Consider the following 26401-nt stretch of genomic DNA (forward strand, 5'->3'; position numbering starts at 1 on the left):
TTCATAGCTCGTTCCTCTCAATGAAGAGTAGAACCTTGTTTAGCCTAAGTTGCCAAACCCTCCCCGGTTCCTGATAACTGTCGCCAAGACACCGATGGACTCTTAGTCATGACTCTGACTCTGTAATTGTAAAGGCTTGGGTCTGACGAAGATCCCCCCCCCCCTCCTCGCGAGTCAACTTATACGCTCTACAGTCATGAAGGAATTTTCTCTGGGAATTTCTACTATGGCTATATGTCTCATCATAAACCTTATTTTGAAACCTTCTCGGTAGCCCAGTTGGGTTGCAGCTATATAGTATAGCTCCGACTAGAGTCCTGGGTTCAATTTCAGGTAAGGCCTCTTTCCAGACTAAAGACTTTAGTTTCTTATTAATAAAAGAAGATAGTGCTAATTGCATTTATTACCCAATTGAACTGTTGAAAGGTTTTTTTATGTATAAGAATTAATTAACGTGTAAAAGGTTTTTGATGACATATTATGCAAGCCCCTCAATAATTTGTACAAGTTGGCGCCCATTGCCTTGCACGGCCTTAATGACTAATCACAATGGTTTTTGTCACCCCTATGAGAAAGAGGCAACCATCCAACTGCCGACAGGCTGAAATATAGCTTTGATTATATTCAAAGCTAGCTTTTAAAAGTCTGTTCATCAATGCTGCTAGAGGTTTTCTGGGAATGCCACACTATTCCCAAGAAAAATGGTACATGAGTCATCAAAGCAATTTTGTTATAGTAATGATATCAATTTATTACGATTAATAGTTAAATACAAATCACAGAGTTATGGTTGGTCGAATTAATAATCACAGTAGGTTAACTACATCGTAACGCTTCTATTTCTCAATAAACTAGAATTCTCCAGCAACATGTTTTCTTTTACCGCCAAAGCAATATTAAATCTTAATTTATGAAACGTCTTCAAATCGATTTCAACGATATACTTGTGTCCTGTATTCAGCTCTAAATTAATTATGACGGTCGGTGCAACTTGCTTTTTCAGTATGCTAGAAAAGGAATGACATTACTTGAAAACTACTTGTACAGTTCCAACCCGCTAGTAAAGCTGATATCAACTCTCCACTTAAAACCCGACAATCTCTGCACGTTCTTTCCGGATTTGTACAAATTGCAGTTAAAGTGGTGAACTTTGTGTTTGAGCGGAAACTGTTTGATAAACGCTTCATTGCACCCTAACGATATTAAACTTTCCCAAAATTGCTTCTCATCCGATTGCATAAATATACGGATGACCGATATGTGAAATCCAATTAAATCCAATACTTCGTCCATCTCCAAACCACTGGCCTTTGCGAAGTTTTCAACATCTTCCACATCGTGTTTATTATACAAAACTGAGTCTAGCGCAACTTAAAAGAAATAACGTTAAAAATGAAAGTATCCGAAAGGGTGCTACACACTTTTCACCAGTTTCTCTTGAATTTTCGCAGTCACCCGACTGGCAAGTTGAATTGTATTCTTGTTTACATGTGAAAGTAAGTGACTCATAATAGTAATTTATGGCACATTTAATTAATTTTTGAATTTCATAGATGCATTTTGTGAAAATAAAGCGAGAAGGTAAATAAGCATAGTAAATATACACAGCGAAATAAAAATAAAATGTAACCTAACCTAAAACGACAGGGTCGGCCTCATTCTCATAGCGTGGGCACTGTTTAAAAATATTTAATTTTTAAACAGTGCTTGCGGTAAGTACTCGCAGTGGCCCCAATTTTTTGGTTTTTTTTTTTAGTTGGTTCTCATTTTAATCCATTTGTACTAAAACAAGTAATATTATATATACAGAGATTAAAGTAAAGAAATGACATGACAGGACATTTCTTTGTTGGGGTTGAAATCCCTATTAAATTAGGGGCGGATTTAGGCAGGGGGGTCCTCCAAGACACCTTCTCCTTCGTCTTCCTCGCGCCGCCTTTTTCCCTTCACCAGCATTCAACTCGTCCTTTTTCCATTCACGAACCTTCCTTGACATTTCTGTTACTTCTTTTATCTCCCTTGGAATAACTACCATTGCAGGTTGACGATAATTTCGAGTAACTCGACTATTCCTTCCTACGGACGATGCCGCCACATACTAAACAGAAACAAAAGTTAGTAAGAGCCCCCCCCCCCCCCAACTCGTATTGCTTACGCACCGTTCGACAGCGGGCATGAGATGAGAAAGAAACAAAAAAAACACAGTTGTGAAATCAAAACCGTACCTGGGTTTTCCTTCACGGGATAAACGGTTAATCGAACCATACAGGGTAACACTACACTAGATAATCTCCTTCTACGTGAATACAGAAAATAATAGTCGCGGTTTCTTTGTACCAAAGCGCGGTTTTTTTGTACCAAAGCATCTGAACTTCGCCTCATTAGATTAACCGGTAAACTTGTTAATTCCATGGTTATAATAATACCAAAATGCCACTCGTCATTCTAATAAAGACACATTATTATTATTATTAAAATCATCATAAAATTTTCCGGCATAACACGTACATATATCCAAACCAAGGCATGACATAACTTATAGCGGACACACTCCATGCTTTCAATCGACAGGTATTAAATCTAATGCAAAATTTAGACATGAAATTTATAATTGAGCTTAAAGTAGCTTATATAAAACAAAGAATTAAAACGAGTACTACTTCAATATTTGGAAAAATAGCAAACACAAAGGACATTTAATACCGGTATGCAGACACATGCACTACAACAAGACTGCTCGCTATACCCCGGGTTCCGGTATCAAGTCTCCTCAAGAAATCCCGATGTCGACGGCTGCGCAGAAAGGTCCGTCGTTAATTTCGCTGTAAGATGTGTTGCCTATAAGTAAGGGTATGTCATCACACTGTTGACCGGTTTCTATCATCTATTTTTACCATCTTAATTAGGCAACTTTACATGCATACGCTTTTCAGGCATTTTATTTCCACGTATGTGCCCTTTCTACAGTAGCTGATGACGCATCGGTGACGTTAAACTTGTCTATTGTTAATGTTCTGTGGTAACGTCAAACAGCAAGTCTATGGTAGTGTAGTGTCTTGTGGGAAGTAATAATGCAAATGGCCGATTTTGACACATTTTTAATCTTCTGTTTATTAAAATAAAATGGTTTAAAAATTGCACAAGTAGCAATGGTGAAGAATATACGGCTGTAATTCATTTCGCTGCTTATGAAAGTACATTCGCTAATTTAATAAGGTCTCTATGAAGGTAAGAAGTGATTTTGTAAAGAGCGCGCTTATTTTCGTATATAACCTCATTTATTTGTTTATCATAAATACAACAATGTAGATACTATTTTTGATCTAGATAGTAATTGTCTGTTTCTTAATTTCCCTTCAAGAAATATATCGGTCTTTAACAAAATAGTGTGGAATGAAAGCAGAGTAGGAATATGGCAGACGTTGATTCTGTGAACAGTGATGGCACGGAAGCAACTTCTGCAAGTAAGGATAAGTTATTTGACCCGTCGGTTGATATGCTAGTAAATGATTTTGATGACGAAAGAACACTAGAGGAAGAAGAAACGCTAGCGGCTGGAGAATCCGAAGATCCCAGCGCCGAGCTTAGTAGCTTACAGAAGGTATGCCGGTCGTTATCACCAGCGTTGGTCTTAAGTGTCTGTTTTTAGGAGAGTAATATGCCTTTGGAAGAGCTGCTGGCTTTGTACCGATATAGGGAGATGCAGGAGAATGATAGTCCGATCGATGAAGATACTGAGGAGCCTTCGGAAGCCATGGAGGAGCAGGAGAGCGAACTGGACGCGCAGGAGCAAACCAGCAAATTGAGAGCCTTGTATGACACGATACCCGATAACGACCCCGACGCCTCGCGACTGTTACGATGTAATAACATACTAATTCGCGGTACAAAATGTGAGCGTTTATTTGCCTTTTTGTAGCAGTTTCACGTGTTAGTGAGGAAGAGGATGAGGATTACGATTATAGTCCCGACGAAGATGAATGGAGAAAGGTCAATAAGGTTATTCATCAATTGTCATTTCGTTACTAACTAGGCTGAGTACAAAACATTATTACGTTCACTTTTTAATATTTGCACGTATTCATTTTTGGGACGCATGCTATTGTGTAATTTGCACCGTTTTTGCCTAACTTGAGTGAAAGGTCAGAAGAGCGAAAAGGTCTTTTCAAAATTTCAGAATATCTAGCTTTCGGGGCACTTTGGATTGCGGTATCTCACAATTCCAATCAGATTTATTTGTTTATAGTCAATTGCAATTTGTTTTTGATTTCATAAATATCTAGATCGATAACCGGACATATTGCCGGATAAGATAAATATTTGTACCATCTTCGAAAGGTAACTGTTTACTTTAATTAATTATCATTGCCGTGCCAAGTTGATATTTCTAATTGGATCTTAAACGGTGTGTTTAGTATCACTAAAATGAGATTTAATCATAATAAATACCTTTATTGAGTAATCAAATAAACAAATTAAGCTGACGAAAGCGCCTATACCTATAGCATGGGCGGACTTTCCTTGCACCACCTTTATTTATGAATCCATTTCAAGCAATTTTGTTTTTAAAAAATCACAATGCATATGGGCCAGGGTGGTTTTGAATTGAATACCTTGAGTGAAGGATTCTGTAATTGTTCGTTTTTGGAAAGGAATTATTCAAAATAGAAATATCCCTTGGTTATCTCCCATAATCTCACATTTACTACATATTTCTTGAGACCTATTTGAACTTTCTCAGTGCATTTCGACATGGTGCAAATTTTTTACGAAAAAATACATTTTCCAGTAATTGAGGTAGGTGGCGCGGCGCTGTAATATTACAGTTTAAATTTAGCTGGTCCTGATTATATGAAAATTTGTTTTTTTCATAATATACAGGGTGGCTATTGGCCGTGCACTGCATTGGGATCCTGCAAGAATTGCAGAATTTTATTTGTAATAACTTCTATATTATTTACTAAATAAAGTTTCAAATTAATCGCTATGATAATTGGTGTGGAGGTGCCTGCTATTTACAAGAGTAAAGCGCCATACATAACATAATTGCCGCTATGATTTTAATACTAAACCACAGATAACTCATCGCATAGAAAAACGTAAATTTCTGCTCTTGTAGCTAACACAACTTAATGTTGAAATTTGTATTCATCTTAATTATCTGGTTTGGGTTTGCGATTCTGCTTATTTTAAAGAGACACATCATATGAAGGTAAGTTTGCTGAACTGTCCTGCTGTATTTTAAGGAACCATTGTATTAACTTATCTCCGAGATCTTCGCGCGGGAAAGTCGATGTCTCGTTTGGTAGATGTAGGCCGCCCATTGGTGTAGCCAGAAATGTTTTTTTCCTACTACTGAGCGATGATGCCCAAATTTGGGCAATATTATTAATTATTTACAAATTTCGTGGACAAAACTTGATGCACTAGATATTGTAGTCTTCCTGTCATGCAGCCATTTTTTCTGGATTGGTTTTTGTGCGTTACTCTCGTGGTGGTGGAATTATCTATCATGCTCTCGCCACTCCTAAAGGTCCCCCTAAGCATAGCAGAAGCACAGTGTCAGTCCTACCAACTGTAGATGTTCTGGAACAAAAATTCCGGTTCTATTTGATCCCTCCTCGTAATTAAAGACATTTTAATTAGCTTAAAGAGTTAATAATCCAAAATATCCGATCGTAGATGCGATTTTCATTAAGTGACGCACAGACACAAAAACCAAATGATTTAGATTTAGACGACACTGGGTTCGTTGCGATTTCAGATGTAATTTTGGCTCTTTGACGGTGGAAAAACTCCCTTTAACTGATACTTGAAGACTTGTTCTTTTTACCACAGGTTTTTTACATGATACGACCGTCGGATTAAGTTTTTAAATTCGATTGTCCCCACTCGGAATGTTCTAATTACCACACGAATTTAATCAAACTCTATTGTGCACTTTTAACAGCAAAGATCAAACTTTTATTTAGAATCCATTTTGCGCGCTTCCACCAAGAACACACTAACTTTATCCACGAAAACTTTTCTAAATTTTGGACCTTATTAACGAAACTTGCTTTTCCGCAATACATTTCTTGTTATCGCTTGTTATCGCCATACATACCTTTGTTCAAGTTCACTATCAAGCGGTAAGTAAATGTGTAAATAAAATAAAAATAAATATTTTGAACTTGAAAAGACGGTGTGCTTCAGCAGATCTTAGTGATTTACAGTTGTGCATGAATTGTTGCTTTGAAGCTTTATTTTGAGTTGAATGGCAGAGCATTAGTGCTTAGTTTCAATAAAAGGTGTTTATGCAATTGTTACTGATTTGGCAACGTGACTATAAACACCTTACCTTCTATTACCGGCACTACAAAAAAATCTTATCTTAGACGATAATGGTTGGTAGCGATTACCAAGCAGTGATACCAGAAGGTTTGAGTAACTACGACGACGCCTTGCCCTACGAGAACGAAGACAAGCTCTTATGGGATCCTAATCCGTTAGAGAAAAATGTGATCGAAAACTATTTGAAAAAGGCCGCCACTCTTGCCAAGCCTCCCATTCCTTTGGGCACGCAAATGCGTGATGACGAGCAGGTGTTGTACTTGCTGCAGCAGTGCGGCCACAACGTCGACGAGGCCTTACGAAGGATACGCATTAATGTCATTCCCAATTCTGATACGATGAGTCTTTGGTCGGAAGAGGAGTGTAAGAATTTCGAATCGGGCGTGCGGTGCTTTGGAAAAAATTTTCACTTGATTCAACAGAATAAGGTAAGTTGTTGGATCAGCTGATTCAATCTTCTCTGTTTAGTTCTTCTTGTGTCGAGTATAGTAATCACTCACATTCATTTTGCAGAAAAAAATTCGTTTGTCAATATTTTTATTCCTTGCAACAAAGGAAATAGGTTATATATATGCATATACTTTAAAGATTTGTGTTATCAGAGAAAATCAAGAAATTGAACCTTTGAATTTGGCAAATTGTTGTATTGAAATTGTATGCACTAAAAGTACTGTTATGGGTATTATATATCTCAAAGTGCCGCACTGGCAGGCGATCGACCAATCGCGTGAGACTTGGGCGGTTCCGGAACTCTGTTATAGCAAGCTGCTTGATGCAGAGGACTGGTGTTGATGATCATTACGCCCGCAATTGTCGATCTGGGCTGTGAGCCCTTCTTCCAACAGCTCTAGCCATTGGCTTCTACTGCTTGCTGGTTGTTCTTAGTTCATGGCGTCTTGTTTCCTCTTGTGTGGTTTATGAGGTGTGATTGGATTTTCTAGCATGTTCAACTAAGATGCTGCATGTGAGGATTGCGGATGGCGCTATCTAGGTTTGTGCGACTGAACTCGCTGGGGTGTGCTGTTGAGCATGACTTGGGTATATTGTATCGAGGGTGGTTTGGGTGTATTTTGGGTTGCGGCGGTAAGGGGTTTTATGTATCTGTTTACATTCCCCCCAGACAGGATTTTGGCGGGTCTCCCTCTTTTTCTTATGTCAGATGGGGTTCAGCTGCTTGTTCCCCAGGTATGGTTTTAGGGCGGACATGTGGTATTTCCCAAGGGAAGTGCGTGGTTATTCGGGTTTGCTATTTCGTAGGTGGTTTGGGATGCCTTTTGCAATATGGTGTAGGGGCCGTCTCTCCTGGGGTTGAGTTTACTACTTTCTCCCTTGGTAGCGTTACTCAAGGAGTGTGAGGTGATCAAGACCTGATTGCCTGGTTGGCATTGTCCTCTTGTCGATTTCGATCTGTGTACTGTTTTTGTTAATCCTGTGGTATTTCCTGGATCCGTTTGGCGGATTACGTCCGTTAATTGGGTTAGTTGTGGTGTTATCTCTGGGATTAAATTTTCGCTGGTCCCGATGTACGTCATCCGTTGTTGACGAGTTCGCGTCCGAGTGTAAGGTATGTTGCCAACTGGTCTGATGATTGGCATCTGGCGGAGTTCTGGAGTGGTCGTTCCTGACTAATATTGTCAATTTCGAAAACTCTTATAGTATCGCGCTGAACGCAAACACGCGAATGAATCCAAGCTCTTCCAAAACCAATTGCCCTCTTAATTACCGAGTAAAAATTTGAACGCCCACAATGACGGATAATCACTCCCCACCATCCCTCTTACTCTCAACCCATTGCCTACATTTCGGCCCACTCCTTTAGATCACTAAAGCATGAGTATAGAGGGGCAATGGACGAGTAACGTCGACGGGGGTCGCGGGAAATTAAGATCTTATTCTATAAACATGGTGCATTAATGGGTGTATAATCTAAGGCAGGGTTGCTCAACGGACGATTCAGACATTTTCGGCGGGCCACTGATAACGATCGTGCGGTACTTTTGGACAAAAAATCGCTATTTATAAGGCTTCAAGAAACAGTGTTTTTTTCTCGGCCTCTCAAGACGAGTGAGCGCGGTGGGGGAGTCAATTGGGTACTTACTTTCCGCGGAAAGCACACCCTTTTGAACTTGGCGGGAATTTTAAAACTTGGTTGCGCGGGTCGTATTTTTCGTAAATAGCACACGCGTTTTTGTACAACTTTGCTTTTCAAAAAAACGTGGCAAGACAATCTTGAACCTGCAAATAATCTAACGTCCAACTGGGGAAGGGTCAATTGTCGCATGTCTGCCGTTAGAAATATGCGCGCGGGCCATTTTTAAATTCGTCCGCGGGCATGAAGTTGAGCAACCCTGACCTAAGTGATATTTTCGGATTGGAAACTTCATATAATAATGATCGAACTTCACTTAAGGTAATCACTAATTTTTCACGACAACTTTACTTTTCCCGAACTGCTGCTATTCGAGCAAAAGTTTTATTTCCCTTTTTAGTGTAGGGATTTTCGATCTCTCCTCGATGGTTGAGAGACTTAATGTTTTTTTTTCAAAGCAGAATCACCTCTTTAATTACCAAGTTGTTCCTGTACCCACAAATGGGTAGGTAATTACATTACCACGATCAAAATTTGTTTGGGAAGACATTTCAAAACCTACACTTTTTACAGCTTTAAAATTTCTTTTTTCTGCAGGAAAAATTCAAAAATCTTACATACCTTTTATAGCTCCTCCATGTTGTTTTCGAATATCGTCACCACAAGTTGACAACTGTTCTTTGCAAAGAAATAATAAATATTTACCCTTGCAACCATTTGCTTTCAGATTAAATTGAATATAAAATCATTTGCATTTTAATTGTGAATTGAAGAGGTCGAAATATTTCCAGGTGCGAACACGGTCCGTGGGCGAGCTGGTCCAATTCTACTACCTGTGGAAGAAGTCGGAGCGTCACGACATTTTCGCGAACAAAATAAGGCTGGAGAAGAAAAAGTACACGTTGCATCCCGGTCTGACCGATTTCATGGACCGTTTCTTGGAGGACCAGGACGGTAGAGACCGAAGCTCCTCGCCGAATGTACAGTACAGCGGGACCGATAACAAGAAGCCCACGGATATGGTACAAACGAATCAAAAGCCTCCGCCCGAGGCGTAGTTTATCGTTTTCTTTATGTTATTATCGAGAGACAGTATTCTATGTTTTGTCTTCGTATTTTTCTATTTGCTATTTTATGTTTCGTCTTGTTCTTTTGTATTTTTTTTGACGTAATATGTGTTAAGAGTGTGTTTGTGTCATTTGTAGGTTTCTTGCGGGAGAGAACGAATCGACAATAATGTACAGGGTGAAATTTAAATTATTTTTAGTTCGATATGTTCATCAAGCGGATGGGTTACATTCCTGATTAATTGCTTAAACTAACATTTACTGTAAAACTTCCCGGTGCTACGTACGAATCGGTTTGATTATAGATTCAAGGAGGTACTATTAGGAATAGTGATTTAGTTAGCTTTTTAGTGTCGTGTACTGGTTGACTATAGAATTTATCTTTTGTTACTGCGATTTAAAAAAATTTATTTAGTTTTTCGAAGTTGGTATAATTTTTTTGCCAATTTTTCTCAGGTAGGTCGTAATGATGGGAAATTACAAGAAACTAGAATGGCGAAAACACTCTTAAAATCGAATAGAATTATTTTTACACTTGGTTGTAAGATTCATATATTTATTGTTACAAATAAATAAAATAAAGGTATATTTTTTCATAAACTTTTACTACTTTTTTAAGTTTTCAGTAGCGTAAAGTTCATGTTTGTTAATATTGCACTGTTACAGCATGCGTGATTTTTTTATTTCACATCCAGTGGAATTGGCCAGTAGCAATAAACTTACAACTTATTTTTTTCGATGCATGCTGTAACTTTGTGAATTTTGTTTTTTGGTTGATTTTCTATTTGAAGACTGATGTTACTATTGCATGATTTCACCATCGCCACCTTGTGCAATATTCCATGACATTTCGCTTGTCCATGTTTCAAACTCATGGTTCGGCACCAATTTATCTATTGTAAATACTTGTAATAAAAAATGTATATTTTGTAATTTAACTATTGTAAATTTTATATAAAATTAAATTAAGTTTTTTGCCATTAACTATAAATTTCGAATTTTATATTTGGTACACTCTTGTATAACCCGGTTGTACAAAATAGAACAAACGATTTTGAACTGAAACAAGATTTATTTAATCAATCAACTACCATTTAACACTAATACTGTTTAAAGTACAAAAATTGAAGTTTAGATTATAAACATTAAGTATTTTCTTAGAACTTACTATGTGTGTAACTAACACGAGTATTTTAAATACAACATTGCAGTAAATATAAAGAAAAAGGTGTCATTGTTTCAATGGTGTAAAAATACTCCATTAGTTGAGCATTTGCGAGTAAACCACTTTGTAACCGAACACAACAAATGGTTAGCTCACCCTGAATGTGGCGATATGTGGGAGGGGGAGGCAAGAAAAGACCGCTTCAAGAGCTATAACAAATGTTTATTGAAATGAACGTTTATTCTAACTACAACTAAAAACGATGACACAGACAAGCAAGCAGATTCATCACCTTCGTACGCACGGTTGTAATATCAACACCGTTCAATTCTGTGTGATCGACAATAAATTCTGCTCGGACAATTACAAAAAAAAAGTAATTCTGCATCGCTTAAGTTGTATTAATGGAAATATTGCAACTCGCGCACCCCCTCCTTTTCATTAGGAATAATAATGAATTTCCGCTATATCACGTCCATATATATTTTTATATAAAACAAAAATAAAAATATTCTTATAAATATAACATGGCTTATTTGAAAACCACTAAACAGAACTCGATATCTTGCTTACTAACCTAAATAGCCATTTATAGAAAATGGACCACCCTGTACATTTCATTAATAGTTATCATAAATGACTAGAACTAAAACTTAAGGAGTCCTTCGAGAACGTCGAAAACGAACGCAAACAAAACACAAATTCTCGCTACAGGATTATCAAGCTCGTCTTTCTAAATCTTCATTCGTAAGTGATCGACGCAATCATTTTCCAGTTTTAAATTTCAACAATTCATCAATTTTGTATCGGCTTTATATCAAATGAAAGGCGCACAAATAACGAAGTGATTTCTAGGGTTTTCCACAGTACACTTAATCTTAAAGCGTTCAATCAAAAGAAAGCCAACTAACCAAATGGGACCAAATTTTCCTATGTCCTAAAAGGCAGTGAGAATTTTATTGCCAAAATAATTTTTTTTGAGAATGCCATACTTCCACCAAGTCTGCTGTAATATCAGTAAACCATTCCTTTTACTTTTTTGTAAAGCAATTTTTAATTAAGTACATTGCAATTTTTAAAAACTGACCTAATTTCATTGATTATTACAGCGAAGATAAAATGTTTCATTTTGCAAATTATCATAGAACTGGATAAAGCACGGATAAATAAATTTCTAAAAACGCCCGTTAGGAAAGGACAACATACTAAAATTTATTGAGACTTTTGATTCGGCTCTAAACTTAAATGTAGCACGGAAAACCCAAAAATGTGGGCACTCTATTATGTGCGTTTGTTATTATTAATCCATTTGATGCGAAACTTGTACAAATTGCGGTTATTTTTTTATTAGGGTTATGAGTACTTTTAAGACTATGAGAAGCCCTCCGTTTCATGCAGCAAATATGAATTTTCATAACTAATGGGTCACTCCTTTCAAAAACAAATTGTTGGAAATTGGAAAATGATTTACACTCTCTGCTGTAAGGCATCTGTGATTATCTCTACAGATAATACAAGCCACAGTGAAAATACAAATCAGTTCTATTTCGCTTTAACATTTTTATTAATTTGATTTTCTACAGAGTAACTTAGAACAATAAAAAACACTTCATTATCTATAGAGATACAGCGTTGCCTTAACATGTCCAGTTGCGAAAAACTAAATCACATTCTTCTCGTAAATAAATCTAATTCTAAATTGCTTATGTATCACAAAATAAAATTGAAGCGCGACAAACCTGTAGCGACATCTACCGCACGCCACTTAACTAAAAGTAAATTCTCGTTACGAAATAAATAATGAGTACAACGATCAGGAAAATATTCTCACGAGTTGACGTGCACTTTTTGCACTGGGATAAAGTAACTAAATTAAAAGGAGCGTAAAGAGGACTAATTTCCTGAGTTCTTTTTTTGGCTAATAATTTTCTACGTTTACTGTAATCCGAACTGTCCAGATCGGAACCAAAATAAAAAATTGCCAAATTTCTCTACACATACACACAAGACACACACGCACGAAATGCAGGTGTTATTTAAAGCTCTTTTTTGAGGGGTAATAGAAAAAAGTGCGTTTTTCGAATTTGAACAAAAAAACTTCTCGTCCTAAATTTGTACATAAATTCCCCTAAATTGATGGAAGGATATTTTTCAACAAACCAAATTATATACAGAGTTAAGAACGCTAAAACATTTCCAATAGAACTTTCAATACCAAAATTTTTGACTAATATACACAGCACATTATGGTTTAGGTACTAATTTTAGGAAACTGTGTGCCGCCTATGTATTTAATAATAGTAATTACGTATCTGTACATAGATAGGCGTATGATAATAAATAACACGTAGATACCGTTTTTTTAAAGGTGATAAGACTGCTATATTGGTCTGTGGCAATGATCACACACTCGGAGGTAACACGCACATTCAACGAAGATCCCATTGTAGAATAATGCACGAAACCCTTGGCCTATCTAACATTCAAAGTTTAGAGAAAATACTTATGACAAAAAAATATCACCATTTACCCTGTGCAAGTCTTGTTGTTGTCAAAATGCAAGTAACCAACTGTACTGAAGCGCACAGACTTGCTAGGTACTAGCTCAACATATGATACAGGTACACAACATGAATACACGGTGACGGAAACCAATCAGAAGCCGCCCAAGTACGGCGGGTAACCAGGCGGGTGTGCTGGCGCAGGTTGAGGGTAACTGTAATAGGGGTAGTTGGGGCTAGGTACGTGCAAACTAGGAGCGTAACCCTGTGCATACGGAAGTTGTGGATAGGCCAACGGCATAGGTTCATAATGTCCACTCCAGGTCGGTGTGGGGTATAAGGGGTATCCTGGGCTTGTCGGATAACTGTAAGGCACGGGACTTGTCCGTGCTGGCATATTATAATTAAGGTTGTTGTACTGTCCACTAGTAAATTGTTCGGATGTTTCATTCAGTGTCGCCTCCCCCTCGGTGATGCTAGGTATTTGGTCTACTAGCGATTCCAAACCGGATAAACTTTTGGAAGCTATGTCTTGAGGTTGCCGAGGTGCCGGATAGTGATTATCCACCGTGGGTTCTATACTGTATGACGAAGAGTAGGGGTAATGTGGTTGTTCGCTTGGTGTTGACGATGCGGGACTACTAAAACGACAATCCGTTTCGTCCGCCATATTTGACGGTGGTTCAAAGTCGGGTGGCCCAAGGCTAGGAGATGCCGGCGAGCCCAATTGCTCCGAACTGATAGCGGCGCTTATTTCCGAACTAAGATCTGAATGGGTAAATGATTGCGAATGAGGTCTAGGGGACTGACTGTAGGGGGGTCGTGGGGATTGACTATAGGAAGCGGGTCTAGGGGACTGACTATAGGATGGAGCGACTTGAGGAGCGTACAAGCTGTTAGTACCATTGGGTGGTGTGACTTCGGGAGGTAAGTGATAATAACTATTCGTGGGTGATTGTATAGGCGACGGATTCGAGTAACACTTATTCATATTGGTCGATGTAGTGTTATCCAGAGGGGCCGTCGAAGCCGGACGATCCACGTCCTCCAACTTAACTTTCTTAGGCCTGCCTCGTTTTTTCTTTGGGAAATCACAGTTGTGCTGGGAAGCCGCTTTTCTTATAACAGGTTTTGGAGGTTCTTCACCTTCGACTTTAATTTTTTTAGGCCGTCCTCGTTTCTTTTTACACGGTACGATAGTGCCATCTTCTTTCTTAATCACAGCATTACTAAGATCCATCAGGTCGGGATCGGGTTTAGGTTCGGGCTCGTAACACGCCTTCAGTGTCGGTTCTGAGAACACCATGTCTGATTCTTCGATTGAAGAAATTAAACCGTTTAAATAGTCACGAAATTTCTTTAAACCTGCGTAAAATGGCACTTTATCTGCGGCTCTCGGCAGCTGAGCACACCGTGCACTCGACGAAGGCATCACCCACATGTGCTGAAACACGACCAAGTTATTACGACACCAACTCACCCCCTTAACTACTCACAGTATTCGTGCCCTCTATACAATCTGGCTGTCTTCCGAAATGAAAATCCTTCTTCCCCGAAAACACTTCGTAGATCAGTTTACCATTGAACACGGCGATCTTCGGTCTAAACTTTCGTAATTTTTCTAAGAGAATTTGACTACCTTCTTTTATTTCTTTACGCGTGAGATCTGCGCTGCCTTTTGTTGGCCGCTGCACCATGTTGGTGAAACCGATCCCCGACTGGAGGAGCTTGTAATCCTCGTCCGCCGTCATTTGCTCCTTCGTTAATCCGGACAGGTACAGACATTTCCAAAAATGATTCCCGGGACCGGCGTAATGATGCCCTTTGTAAGCAGCAAATAAACCCGGATTGATTCCAATCTGCAAAAGAAAAATAACCTCGCTCACTAAACAATTTTATCAGTTTAATGCCATATTAAATATAAGACCAGATAAAAATCCCCTATCTAGGTATGGAATACGCCCCCAGTATACGCAAACCTTAAGGTAGTTCGTGGGAAGATAGCATTGAACTGTTGCTTCCATCCCCCGGTTCTACATTCTTCCCAAAACATACGGGGTGTCAATTTTAAAACTTGCAGTCGGCCATATTTTCCAAACAAACCATTTCGGGTGTATCGAGGGGAAACCAGAATGACGTTATGAGTGACAACCCCCCACCCCCCCTTAACCCATCCAACTTGTGACACATCGTTGGAAAGCTACTGAAAAATGCTTTCCAGTGGTGCCAATAAAGTCAATATTCATTCAAGACAATTTAACGAAAATTTAATAATTAACAAAAAAAACTAAATGTTGACATTGAGGGATGTATGGCAAATTGACCAAGAACTTCAACCTGAGCTGCTTCATTAAGCAATCTTGGTTGCTCTCTTTTTTTATTGATAACAGGCCCCGTTTCTTCGAATTTAGCGACCAAATCTTGAACATAGGCATGGCTTAATCTTTATTTTTTTTGTTAATTATTAAATTTTTGTTAAATTGTCTTATTGAATATTGACTTTATTTATACCACTGGAAAGCATTTTTCAGTAGCTTCCCAACTATGTGTCATAAGTATGGGGTTGCCATTTTGGATTTTTGAAGAGTAGGGGGGTGGGGGGTTGTCACTCATAACGTCATTCTGGTTCCCCTCGATACCCCCGAAACGGTTTTTCGCGATTTTCAATATCTTCTTTAGTTTGGAAAATATGGCCGACTGCAAGTTTTAAAATTGACACCCTGTATAGAGTACATACCACATAAACCATAATTTTTGGAAAAGGGACCATAAAAAGTAACACCAGGAGCTCATGTAGTATGGAATAATCGTCAGAAAACGATAATTCCATAGTCCCTTATGCAAACCCAATACAACAGTCCTCAAGGTTGAATCTGATAAGGAAGAACGTAGCATCGGGGGCCTGAGGGTAGGGAATATCCCCAAGTAAGTACACAAAGACCATATAACAATGATAGGGAAGCGAAGCTCATGGAGTATGGAATAATCGCCAGAAAAGGAGAATTCGGTAGTCCCTTACACAAAACCACCACAAGAGTCGTCAGGGTTGAATGGGTTAAGGAACAATGCAGCAGCAGTGGGTCTGAAGGGTATGGAATACCCCCCACTATACGCAGACCTTATGATAGTTATAGGGAAGAGGGGTAGGGGGGTATACCCCTATACCCTTCCCCAAAATGTATAATGAACATACCACATAAGGTTTGAAAAGAGACCCTAAAAAGTAACAGCAGGAGCTCATGGAGTAGGCTGAATGTGATAAGGAAGAAAGTAGCACCATGGAGTCTGGGAGGTATTCCACACCCTCCAGCACATACCAGAAAAACCACAATTTTTGGAAAGGGATCATAAAAGTAACACCAGGAGCTTCTGCAGTATGGAATAATTGTCAGGAAAAGAAAATTATATAGTCCTTTACGCAAAACTACCACAACAGCCTTAGGACTGAATGTGATAAAGAAGATCGTAGTACCGGGGGGTCTGGAATACTCCCCCAGTATACCAAGACCTTATGATAGTGGCAGGGACCAGAATATTGAACTGTCCTCAGGGTTAAATGCGATAAGGAAGAATGTAGCACAGGAATATGAAATACCCTACAGTACAAAGACCTTTTGATAGTTATAGGGAAGAGACCATTGAACAGTGACATCCTGGGCGTATTCCATATCCCCCCAGTTCTACATCTGTCTCCAAAAGGTATCGTGCACATACCACATAAACCATAATTTTTGGAAAGGGACCATAAAAAGTAACAATAAGAGCTTATCTCCATAAGCTGGAATACTTGCCAGGAAATGAAAGGCTATGGTCCCCACACCAAACCATTACAACAGCCGTTAAGGCTGAATGTGATAAGGAAGAACATGGCACCAGCAAGGTCTGGTTTTGTATTGACACAGAATTTGTCGAAAGCTAATGATACGAGCTCATCATGTGAATACAGGAGGAGTGAACCTTCTAGGGAGGGACTAAAATGATGATGGTAAAGGTAAGCAAGGCTACTAATTTTAAAATGAATTGAGTTGATCATGCCGTTTTTGAGACTTGAAAATATATCCATTATTCCTATTTATACTAATACATACAGAATCTCTAAACGTACGGTACATAATTAGACGCATATTTAGTTCAACATGCAGTGGCTTTTCAAGTAAGGGAGGGGATGTGGGGGCGGGGGTCGTATAGGAAAATGCCGACAAGTTCATATTGAATTTTTATTATTAATCGATACCAAAAAACAAATGAATAAAACTATCAAAACTACATATTGCAGTTCGTAACAGGTTTATTAGTTATAAGGTGTGATATTGGGGAATATCTCTTGACAGAAAAAAGTCAAAATACAAGATTGTCTGCTGGTTTAATGTGTAATTTATTTTGCCTTTATTTTTGAGTGGGCGGGGTTTCAGCCAAGGCTGCTCTACCAACCCAACCCACTATACATTTACAAATATCCATGCCCTAACCCGGATTCGAACCAGGAACCCTTAGCACAACCGTCCAGCTTTAACTGAACTGCCCCACAGGGGCTGGGGCCGGCCGGGTATAACTCAAAAATATTTTTGTTGTACAGACTTGTTTTAAATCAAACCCTATATCTCATTTTTTACAAATGGTAATCCCGAGGGTAATCCCCTACTTTTTTATCGCAAACTGTTTACTAAGCAACATGCTTTATATCCAATACCTCAATGTAATATTTATCCAGTTCCTTACACTTTTCCCTAATTTCTCCCTTAAATAATTAACTGAAATATTTACATTTAAAAAAGCCAAGGAAACAATTAATGTGAGCACTTTGCAGTATACTAATTTCAAAAAGAAGATCAAAATTCAACATTTTAATTTTTAGTACGTAATACCCCAGGACTATATTAAAAATGGATCACCAAGTATGTAATTTATTGTAAAATCAAAAAAAAGTTCTGAAATTGTTAAAAATAATTGTATACATGTAGGTACATATGCATTTTTTGGAAAATTCGTTCCATTTAAAAAATGTTTCATATAACTAAAAAACTAAAAGAGTTAAACAAAAACTGATACCCCCAGATTTTATATCGAGAAAATTCTATAAGGAACGTTTTAACTTCTTTCATACGCGATTCAGGCATGAACAGTGTCTGAAGATTCTAAAGGATGATAATTTTCGATTCCAACTAGCAAGTATAACGAAAACTTTTGATTGAGAAGCCTGATCGAAAAAGTACGAATTGTTTTGGATTCTACGCACCAAAATTAATAAGAAAAAATGTTTTCCGGAGAAATTTTGGTGCAGTCGATTTTTGGTAAAAAAGGAAGGTTATATACACTGCCTTTTTTTGAGTCCCTCAAAAAAAAAGTCTCAGATCGACCCGGAAAAAATTTTTCTTATTGAATGTGGCCTGTAGAATCCATAATTTCAAACAGTTCCTAGATTGGGCTACTAGTTCAAAAGTTACAGTCCTTTGAATTTTCTTTCGAAATTGGTTTCTAGTCTATAACTTTTGATTGAAAAATCTAATCGAAAAAGTACGAATTGTTTTGGATTCTACGCACCAAAATTAATAAGAAAAAGTGTTTCCCCGAGAAATTTTGGTGTAGTCGATTTTTGGTAAAAAAGGAAGGTTATACACTGCCTTTTTTTGAGCCCCGAAAAAAAAATTGTCTCAGATCGGCCCGGAAAAAAAATTTTCTTATAGAATGTGGCCTGTAGAATCCATAATTTCAAACAGTTCCAAGATTGGGATACTAGTTCAAAAGTTACAGCCCTTTGAATTTTCTTTCGAAATTGGTTTTTAGTCTATAACTTTTGATTGAGAAGTCTGATCGAAAAAGTACGCATTGTTTTGGATTCTACGCACCAAAATTATTAAGAAAAAGTGTTTATTCGAGAAATTTTGGTGCAGTCGATTTTTGGTAAAAAAAGGAAAGTTATACACTGCCTTTTTTTGAAGCCCTCAAAAAAAATTGTCTCAGATCGACCCGGAAAAAAGTTTTCAAGATAGGGCTACTAGTTCAAAGTTACAGCCCTTTGAATTTTCTTTAGAAATTGGTTTCTAGTCTATAAGTTATGAAAATTCTGCATTTCACAACCCTATCTTTAAATCCGCAAAAGAGCCCAAATTGTATATCTTTATACACAGCTAGAGTCCAAGCTTAAATAAAACCGAGCCCAAACCGCTAATTAATATACGCAACGTGATTGGTGCATTTTTAGAATCTACCAATCCAGGTATTCTATTCAGCTAACCTCATATTTTGTATTTTCAAACCTACCATTGCAGACTAATTCAATTTCATTCAATACAGTATAGTACAGTGATTAATAGCATAATAATAATACTTCACTTACGGAAAAGTGCCCAAATACATAACAATATGATAACAATGAAAATTCAAATATAGCTGTTGTATAGGGTTGTCCTTATTCAAGAACCTCAAGAGAATTTAAGAGCAATGTATTGCAAACAGAAGGGATTCGCCGAAATTTTCCTAGTGTCCCGTCTCTTCAGTCCTTGCTTCCTTGCCTAGAATCCCTCAATCCTAAAAAGATTATTTATTGCACTTCTCAAAATAGTTCCAAATCGAATGTCTTTTTCATCCACCAATTTCCCACACGTTAATAAAATACCTTAGTACCTTAGTCCAGGCTATATAATATTTTTTGAAAATTAGTTCCCAATCCAAACCAGGTTTTTTGATTCGAAATCGGGGAAAAATAATTAAAACAGTTGACTGTAGAAATTCCGGGGATTGAAAGTGATATACAGTGTGTAAAGCGATGGGGTATACAAGAGGGATTTCTTTTTAAATATTGATTTATGAAAAAAATTTATTCTTCATGATATTTTTTGCTTGCTTTGAAAGTACACTTTTTTTTCTCCCCGACCCCAATGTACGTGCACGGTGCAGACGCTGCATAATTATCATATATTCAATCTCGCTTTTGATTGCCATAATGCCACCTGATATTTGAATTCGGAGTAGATAATTCAATTAAATTACTTACTTAATTCATATGATTTAATTCGTGCCAACCTTAGAAGTGAGGTTGCCTTATCCATAGTGTTTTGTATCAAAGTGAGAGTGCCAAAATTCGATTCTACAGAATTCCAGAGACATTTAGGTCGAAATTAAAGCACTGAAACACTTGGATGGCGCCTTAAATTTTCTTGTCTACAAGCCTACAGCTTCCCAACTGTTCATTCGACAATTTCACGGAATGGAAATCTGTTTCTAACAAAAGAAAAAGGAGTCAGCCTTTGACAGTAGGGAGTAATCAAGAGAAGGTGACATGTGCTATCAAAGCAATGGATCTTCTGTGCATAAGCTAGCGCTGGGCGAAAGAGGATCAGCTCCAGTCGCTCCAAATGGATGAGAAAACAGTGGCATCTAATTACTGCCAATCCTCGCTAACTCACAGCGGCGTCCTTATCTTGATCAATTTATCAAATGTGTCCATTCTGTATTCTGGATCACTGGTCATCTTCTATTTTGTAGTTAATTAGTAGTTTTTTATTTATCAGTTTTTGAGATATTTGGTTCAAGTTTGGAATATAATTCACGCTGATAATCTTCAGGATGTTTTTTCAGGGGTCATGTTCCACTTTGTTTTTTTTTTTTGTTTTAGTTCGATATTATTTGTGCCTGTTGCTCTCATCTTCGTTTACGGCAACATCCTCAGGATTAAAACACACACTTTAGTCCCTTGCCATATAGTATAGGTACTATTGTTTTTCATTTGTCCTGGATAAAAAAATGAAATCCCACATTTGTCCTCTATAGCTCAAAAAAAGTCTGGCAATGCTAATGTGTAGGGTGTTGCAAATTCGTGGCTCTCCATTGGGATCTCCGTAACGGTGACAGATACAGTGTAAGTGAAAAATGAGGGCAACTCTTTTTGTGACAAAAAAAATCTTTGAGAATAACTAAATATTACTGAAAAACTGAAAATCTCAAACTAGCTTAAAAGGTCAATAATGAACATTCTATGGGCACTTTTTTCGGTGAATCTGAATCTACTATCAGAATTTCCATAACGCACTAGATAGCTACAGGATCCTACTTTATTATTTCTTATGGACGCCATTGGACTTATATTAGAGGATGTTTTGTTCAGAAATGAATGTAAAACATTTGCTCATGAAATTATTCTTCTAAATTTATGTATCTAAAAGTATTTTCTTTTTTGCCATTTATCTAATTCCGTAAAAATTCAATATGGCGTCCATAAGAAATTAGTAGCAAAGTAGGGCAACTTTGCCCCCAACCTACACTGGGTTTCTTTCACCTTTGCAGAGATCGCAATGGTGAGTCATGAATTCGAACCACCCTGTACCTCATATTTTGGAGCACCCTATATACAATTTTCTTTATTTTACTGTATGATTATTAATTTTTGTACGTTGATTTTGATTTGTAAAACACCGATATAGACATTATTATCATAAACCTAAAGCAATTCTTTTCAGTAGTGGGCATACATATGTATGATAGTTTGGCAGATCAAATGTCACTCTTGGAAAAACGCCAACAAAATATACCGAGGAGAAAAGAAATTAGGACATCACATTAAATCATACACTAAAAATGTATCAGAGCGAGAAGCCCCCAAACGAATGTTTCGACAGTTTGGACATGTCTTGACAGCATAGGGGACTTCAAAACGCGTGCTTATGGTGTTCCAAAGATCGACACATCATATTTCCGAGAAACAAGGAGAGCACTTGTATGCTATTACAAAATATTAACATAGAAGACCTTTCCCTAAAGCGAGAAAAGGTGTTAACATATACAGTTCAGGTGTGTTCATTCAAAAAATATCCATTTCACCCATCCAATGAACGCTGTATCTTCTCACTCAGGTTAAGTGGAAGAGCAGCACCTGTACACATGAGAAAATGATAAACAAAAGACATTTATTAATTAATTGCGCACGTATTCACTTAATTAAGACATAGAACGCCACAGGAATTACTTTCTCTTTCTAAATTTACACTCTATTTCAAAAAAACCAACGAACCAAATAACAATACTGAACAAGAAAACACCATTATTTTATAATTTATTTGTAGTGATAAGAACAGACTTGGAAGCAACACTTTGTGAATACAACCAGGCAAAGCAGATGCAGACGGGATTCATCATCTGTTACAATGAGTCCAGATAAACTTCTAAGTCTACTCCGCAGCATACTAGATTAGTGTCAAGCTGGAAGTGAGAGCTGTGAAATTATCTTATTTTGCATTTAAACCTTCTCTTGGTTGGTTACAGGAATGCTACAAATACCCTAAAATATACTACTTGTGATTGATGCAATTAAACAATGTATGGAGGACTGGTACCTTTTATTGAAGTCATGAAATGACATCAAAGAAAGAAGTTACCTTAGAACCACTTAGGAGAAGCTTTACATTCAGGATGGGGAACACTTATGCAATTTGAACCTGAAGATACAAACCATTGTCTCCTGTATAAATCTTTCCAACTTAATCATAAGAACTACCGAAAACTCAACTATAGAAACACCAAAGCCATTTCCCAAATGCTGTTAGAAGACGATCATAATAACAATATTTTTTATACGCAATTAAATTTATTACTATTATTATTGGATACAATATTAATTTTCTATTCAGTGCAATAAAGGAATTAAATATCCGTGGACTCCCTCAAATATATATACAGGCAAAAATGTGTTTGTCCGGTATCCGAAATATTTTTGTTTAAACATAAGATTAGATATACTCCTCGGGTTCAGCTGCTTTTATAAATATTACTGGATATACCATATACATATATATTGTAGGTTATGTATGATTGCCAACTTTAAAATTGTATATTCCTAATATAACTAACTGATTTTTTTAAACACGAGTTTGGAATATAGGTTTTTCGGTGACATTTTGACATATGCACTGGAGATCCATAATAATATTAATGGAGACCAAATGGATCTCGGTTATCCATACTGTAGATCTCTATTTCATATACAAGGTCAAGTTTATGCTATGTGGGATTTTTGGGAATTCTAATTTGATATTGGTCGACTAACAGCTCAGTATAAAGCACTACATTAAAAAAAAGCAGAGGATACTACAACAGTATACTCACAATGATGATGTCTAAATTAGCGGCGAGATGGTCGGGTAACGTTCGTTTCGAGACCTCCTCCTCGGGCATTCCATTAAACCTATCGTGCTTTTTCCTTTCCTTAATAGGCCTAGGTAAACCACCATTCACTCCCATATTCGCGTCAACCCTGAATGGAAAGAAACTGTAAATTTAGGGAAAACGGAAAAAAATCAAAAAAAAATAATATAAGAATATCGATCACAAAACTTACTCTTCCGTTTTAATTTTCTTTTTCCTTCCTCGCTTTTTAGGCCCGATGATGAGTTGATTTGTCGGTTGCGGTGTAGTCATATAATTTATCGGTCCTTGGGGCGTAGGTAGCATGGGCATCGGGTCGTCGTCAATGAAACTGTACGGGTCCTCGAGTTTTTCGCATTTTATCTCGTGATTCGGATTGCCGGTGTTCGAAAGTAACATATCTGCGCTTGTCTCGTAGCCATCATCGTGCGGTTCCAGTTTCATATTTCTATTGTGGGGGAGGCAAATTAAATAAGATAAAATGTACAACGTACTATATTTGCAATCAAAACAAACCAGGGATCTTCAAACAAATTGTTGCATAATTTTATCATAATAAATAGAAAGGTGTTTGGTCTTTTGTCAATGAGTTCTTTGGACATTTGGAGGTTTTTTTTCTGTGGTGGACTACCACAAACGCGTTTGGGGCTATGAAGATGATGCAAAAGAGTGAATGCATCTGTTAATGAAGCATGCCGCAAATCATAGCTGGTGAAGATAAATAGTTGGGTAAACATTAAACGGGCTTGTTTACTTGCTACTGACGCATTACCATCCAGCAAAAAGTACTTACAATTTGTATTTATTCGCGATAGAGACCGGATGAGGGAAATTTCCGTACGCCAACGGTCCGGGTCCTAAGACGGAGGCAGCTGAGTCAGGTGTACTGGCTCCGCCACCGCCCGCCTCCATAGTTGCCCCAAGAAGTGTGGTGGATTCACGGAATAGGGTAGCCACCTGCATTTGAAGACCGTGGGTAGCCACAGCGAGCTAGCGCTGGCTCGGAAAAAGAACAAGTGCACACACTTTACTTGTACATCCGCACTTACTTTTATAAAAACCCGACAACAACCTCACCCTTTAAAAATAGTCACTACTCTGTGATTGGTTCAATGAACGTTTCAGAAAAATCAATAGAATGTTATCTGACTGTATTTTTGTAGAAGTCTTACTTTCAGCTCATCTCTGACTTCTCCATCGGTTATGTTATTTCCTTTTTTGAAACGCATGCGATCACCACGCACCCTATGTTACATCTCATCTACCTAAACAAACAACGAAATCTACACCTGGTTGCTTCCTGTTTACTATGGATCGTATCCGTACTAAGTGAACGTTTCGTGTGGTAGATGACACAACAAACAAGATTAAAGGCGCCTAATCTGAAATATTTAGATTTTAGAGGCAGGGGGCGTCTCACACTTGTATAAATTCTGAGGGGGCTCATATGATTTAGGTACATACATTACAAGAGCCTTTTAATAATGATAAATTATACCTTATAGCAATATCAAATTTAAAGTGTGCATTACACTCATATTAAAAAAAAACATTTGTTATCATTGAATAAAGAATCTGAATTTATTCGATTTATTATTCAATGAACTCATAAATTAAGTGAATATACCAAACTCATTACTGTCAGGGCTGGATTTGGCACTATGGTCCACAAGGCGCGTGCCTCGGGGTGAATCGTTCCAAAGGGCGCACAGTTGCCAAACCAAATTGAAATTTTTCAAATTAAAAGTCCACACTTAGATCACTTCAGCTTAACAAAAGAAGAGCTGCAGGGTTCTGCAACAGTGCACCATAGCAGCTATCAATTTGCGAAAACCCGAAGTCTCTTGTTATAGGTGGCCCAGGGGCCGAGATCTCGATGGAACAGGCAGACAGACAGATCTCAACCGGTTGCACGTCTATAGAAATTATTTTTGAATGTACAGGGTGCTCCATTTTTACGGTGTAAATAAATAACTGATTTTTTAAATAGAACACTGTATATTTTTCGATGTCATCTGTTAACCTCTGCATTGAAACCCAATCGCTTTTATGACTTTTTGTCAATGTTGCCATTTAATTAATTGTTTTCCGAATAATTCCTCACGCGCAAGCCTCACTTTGATGAATCGTAGCGACCTTTTTTAAAGTTAAAAAATAAAATTTAAACAATAATGTTATTCCGAGTAAAATGCAATGCTTTAGCGCAAAATTGTATTAACCGCCCCTCCCCCACCCCTTTCATTTCTGTTTCCTAAATCGCACCGTCCTAAGTACTATGTTGTTCTCCCTACATTTTCCTACTACCGCGTTTCAGTCTCCTGTGATAATTAAATCCTCTTCGCCCCTAATTTTATTTTTATTTTATTTTTCTCCCATTCCATTTTGCATATGAGCAATGATACACCTAAAACTGATTGTTGCGCAAGTGCGTTCCACCTTAATTCTACAAATAAAGCTGATTGGCGGGTAGTGCGACGTCATTAAACACTAGTTATCCGATGCTATGTCTTCTGTCTTTAAAAAAGAGTTGATATTGTGCAGTTTGCGCATGCGCACATTTGATTTTTACAACATGCGATATGCTTGTCTTTACGAGAAGCATCTGTGGTTAAAATTTCAACAAATCTATAAGTATAAATAAGCAAGTTGACATTGTTCAGTCTGCGCATGGGCTCAATCTTTGGTACCCTGATGACGGAACCATAGCAGGTCCACCAGAGAGTGTGCTGGCAGACCTTATGACCCTTATGGAAGGTTTCAAAAAATAAGCCTTCAATCCTTCAAAATGTGAGCTGTGCTTTTTAAACCATTTTCAGGCCTAGAACGATCCGAGTCACTCTATCCGAGCATCAAGGTAGGCACGGATTTAGAGTTATTACCTCAAAATTGACTTACCACTTTATAAAGCCTTGCTTACTTATTCCAAAATTGGCTTATCTACTGAGAACAACTCCCACATGATCCTTCGAAAAGTAGAGCGCTAACTGAGCTTTTGAGACGTCATCAGTCTTAACTTTGGGGGGATCTGGCAAGTCCAGTTGACAGCTACAATGGGAGTATTTTTTCTTGAGCAGCAACTTCCTTCGAAAGACTATCCTCAGAGGAAGGT

General features: G+C 37.7%; 3 protein-coding genes across 9 annotated transcripts; 1 reads left to right on the plus strand and 2 right to left on the minus strand.

Moving 5' to 3' along the window:
* Positions 1-738: 738 nt before the first annotated feature.
* Positions 739-1632, minus strand: LOC116166931. Its single transcript, XM_031482146.1, has 3 exons — positions 1422-1632; positions 1055-1370; positions 739-1007 (listed from the first exon to the last, which is right to left on the minus strand). Exons 1-3 carry the CDS (start codon positions 1507-1509, stop codon positions 821-823), a joined length of 591 nt encoding a protein of 196 aa, XP_031338006.1. The 5' UTR covers positions 1510-1632; the 3' UTR covers positions 739-820.
* A 1440-nt stretch (positions 1633-3072) lies between these two features.
* LOC116167471 (mesoderm induction early response protein 1) lies at positions 3073-10089 on the plus strand. Of its 4 annotated transcripts, none has more exons than XM_031482834.1 (6): positions 3073-3228; positions 3362-3601; positions 3650-3863; positions 3920-3999; positions 6378-6761; positions 9214-10089. In XM_031482834.1, exons 2-6 carry the CDS (start codon positions 3413-3415, stop codon positions 9478-9480), a joined length of 1134 nt encoding a protein of 377 aa, XP_031338694.1. In that variant the 5' UTR covers positions 3073-3228; positions 3362-3412; the 3' UTR covers positions 9481-10089. The 4 variants fall into 4 exon arrangements, with proteins under 4 accessions (XP_031338694.1, XP_031338696.1, XP_031338695.1 ...); XM_031482836.1 differs by having other exon boundaries at positions 3920-3990; XM_031482835.1 differs by having other exon boundaries at positions 3923-3999.
* Positions 10090-10855: 766 nt separating this feature from the next.
* On the minus strand, positions 10856-24472 carry LOC116167470. 4 transcript variants are annotated; one of them, XR_004144540.1, is made up of 6 exons: positions 24086-24472; positions 23486-23740; positions 23254-23416; positions 14652-15014; positions 13185-14599; positions 10856-13126 (listed from the first exon to the last, which is right to left on the minus strand). XR_004144540.1 is itself a non-coding variant. In XM_031482833.1 (5 exons), exons 1-5 carry the CDS (start codon positions 24253-24255, stop codon positions 13310-13312), a joined length of 2226 nt encoding a protein of 741 aa, XP_031338693.1. In that variant the 5' UTR covers positions 24256-24472; the 3' UTR covers positions 10856-13309. The 4 variants fall into 4 exon arrangements, 2 of the variants coding, with proteins under 2 accessions (XP_031338693.1, XP_031338691.1); XR_004144539.1 differs by having other exon boundaries at positions 10856-13130; XM_031482833.1 differs by having other exon boundaries at positions 10856-14599; positions 23254-23401.
* Positions 24473-26401: the final 1929 nt, after the last annotated feature.

The sequence above is a fragment of the Photinus pyralis genome, unplaced genomic scaffold (genome assembly GCF_008802855.1).
Source record: "Photinus pyralis isolate 1611_PpyrPB1 unplaced genomic scaffold, Ppyr1.3 Ppyr1.4_LG3b, whole genome shotgun sequence".
Lineage (NCBI taxonomy): Eukaryota > Metazoa > Arthropoda > Insecta > Coleoptera > Lampyridae > Photinus > Photinus pyralis.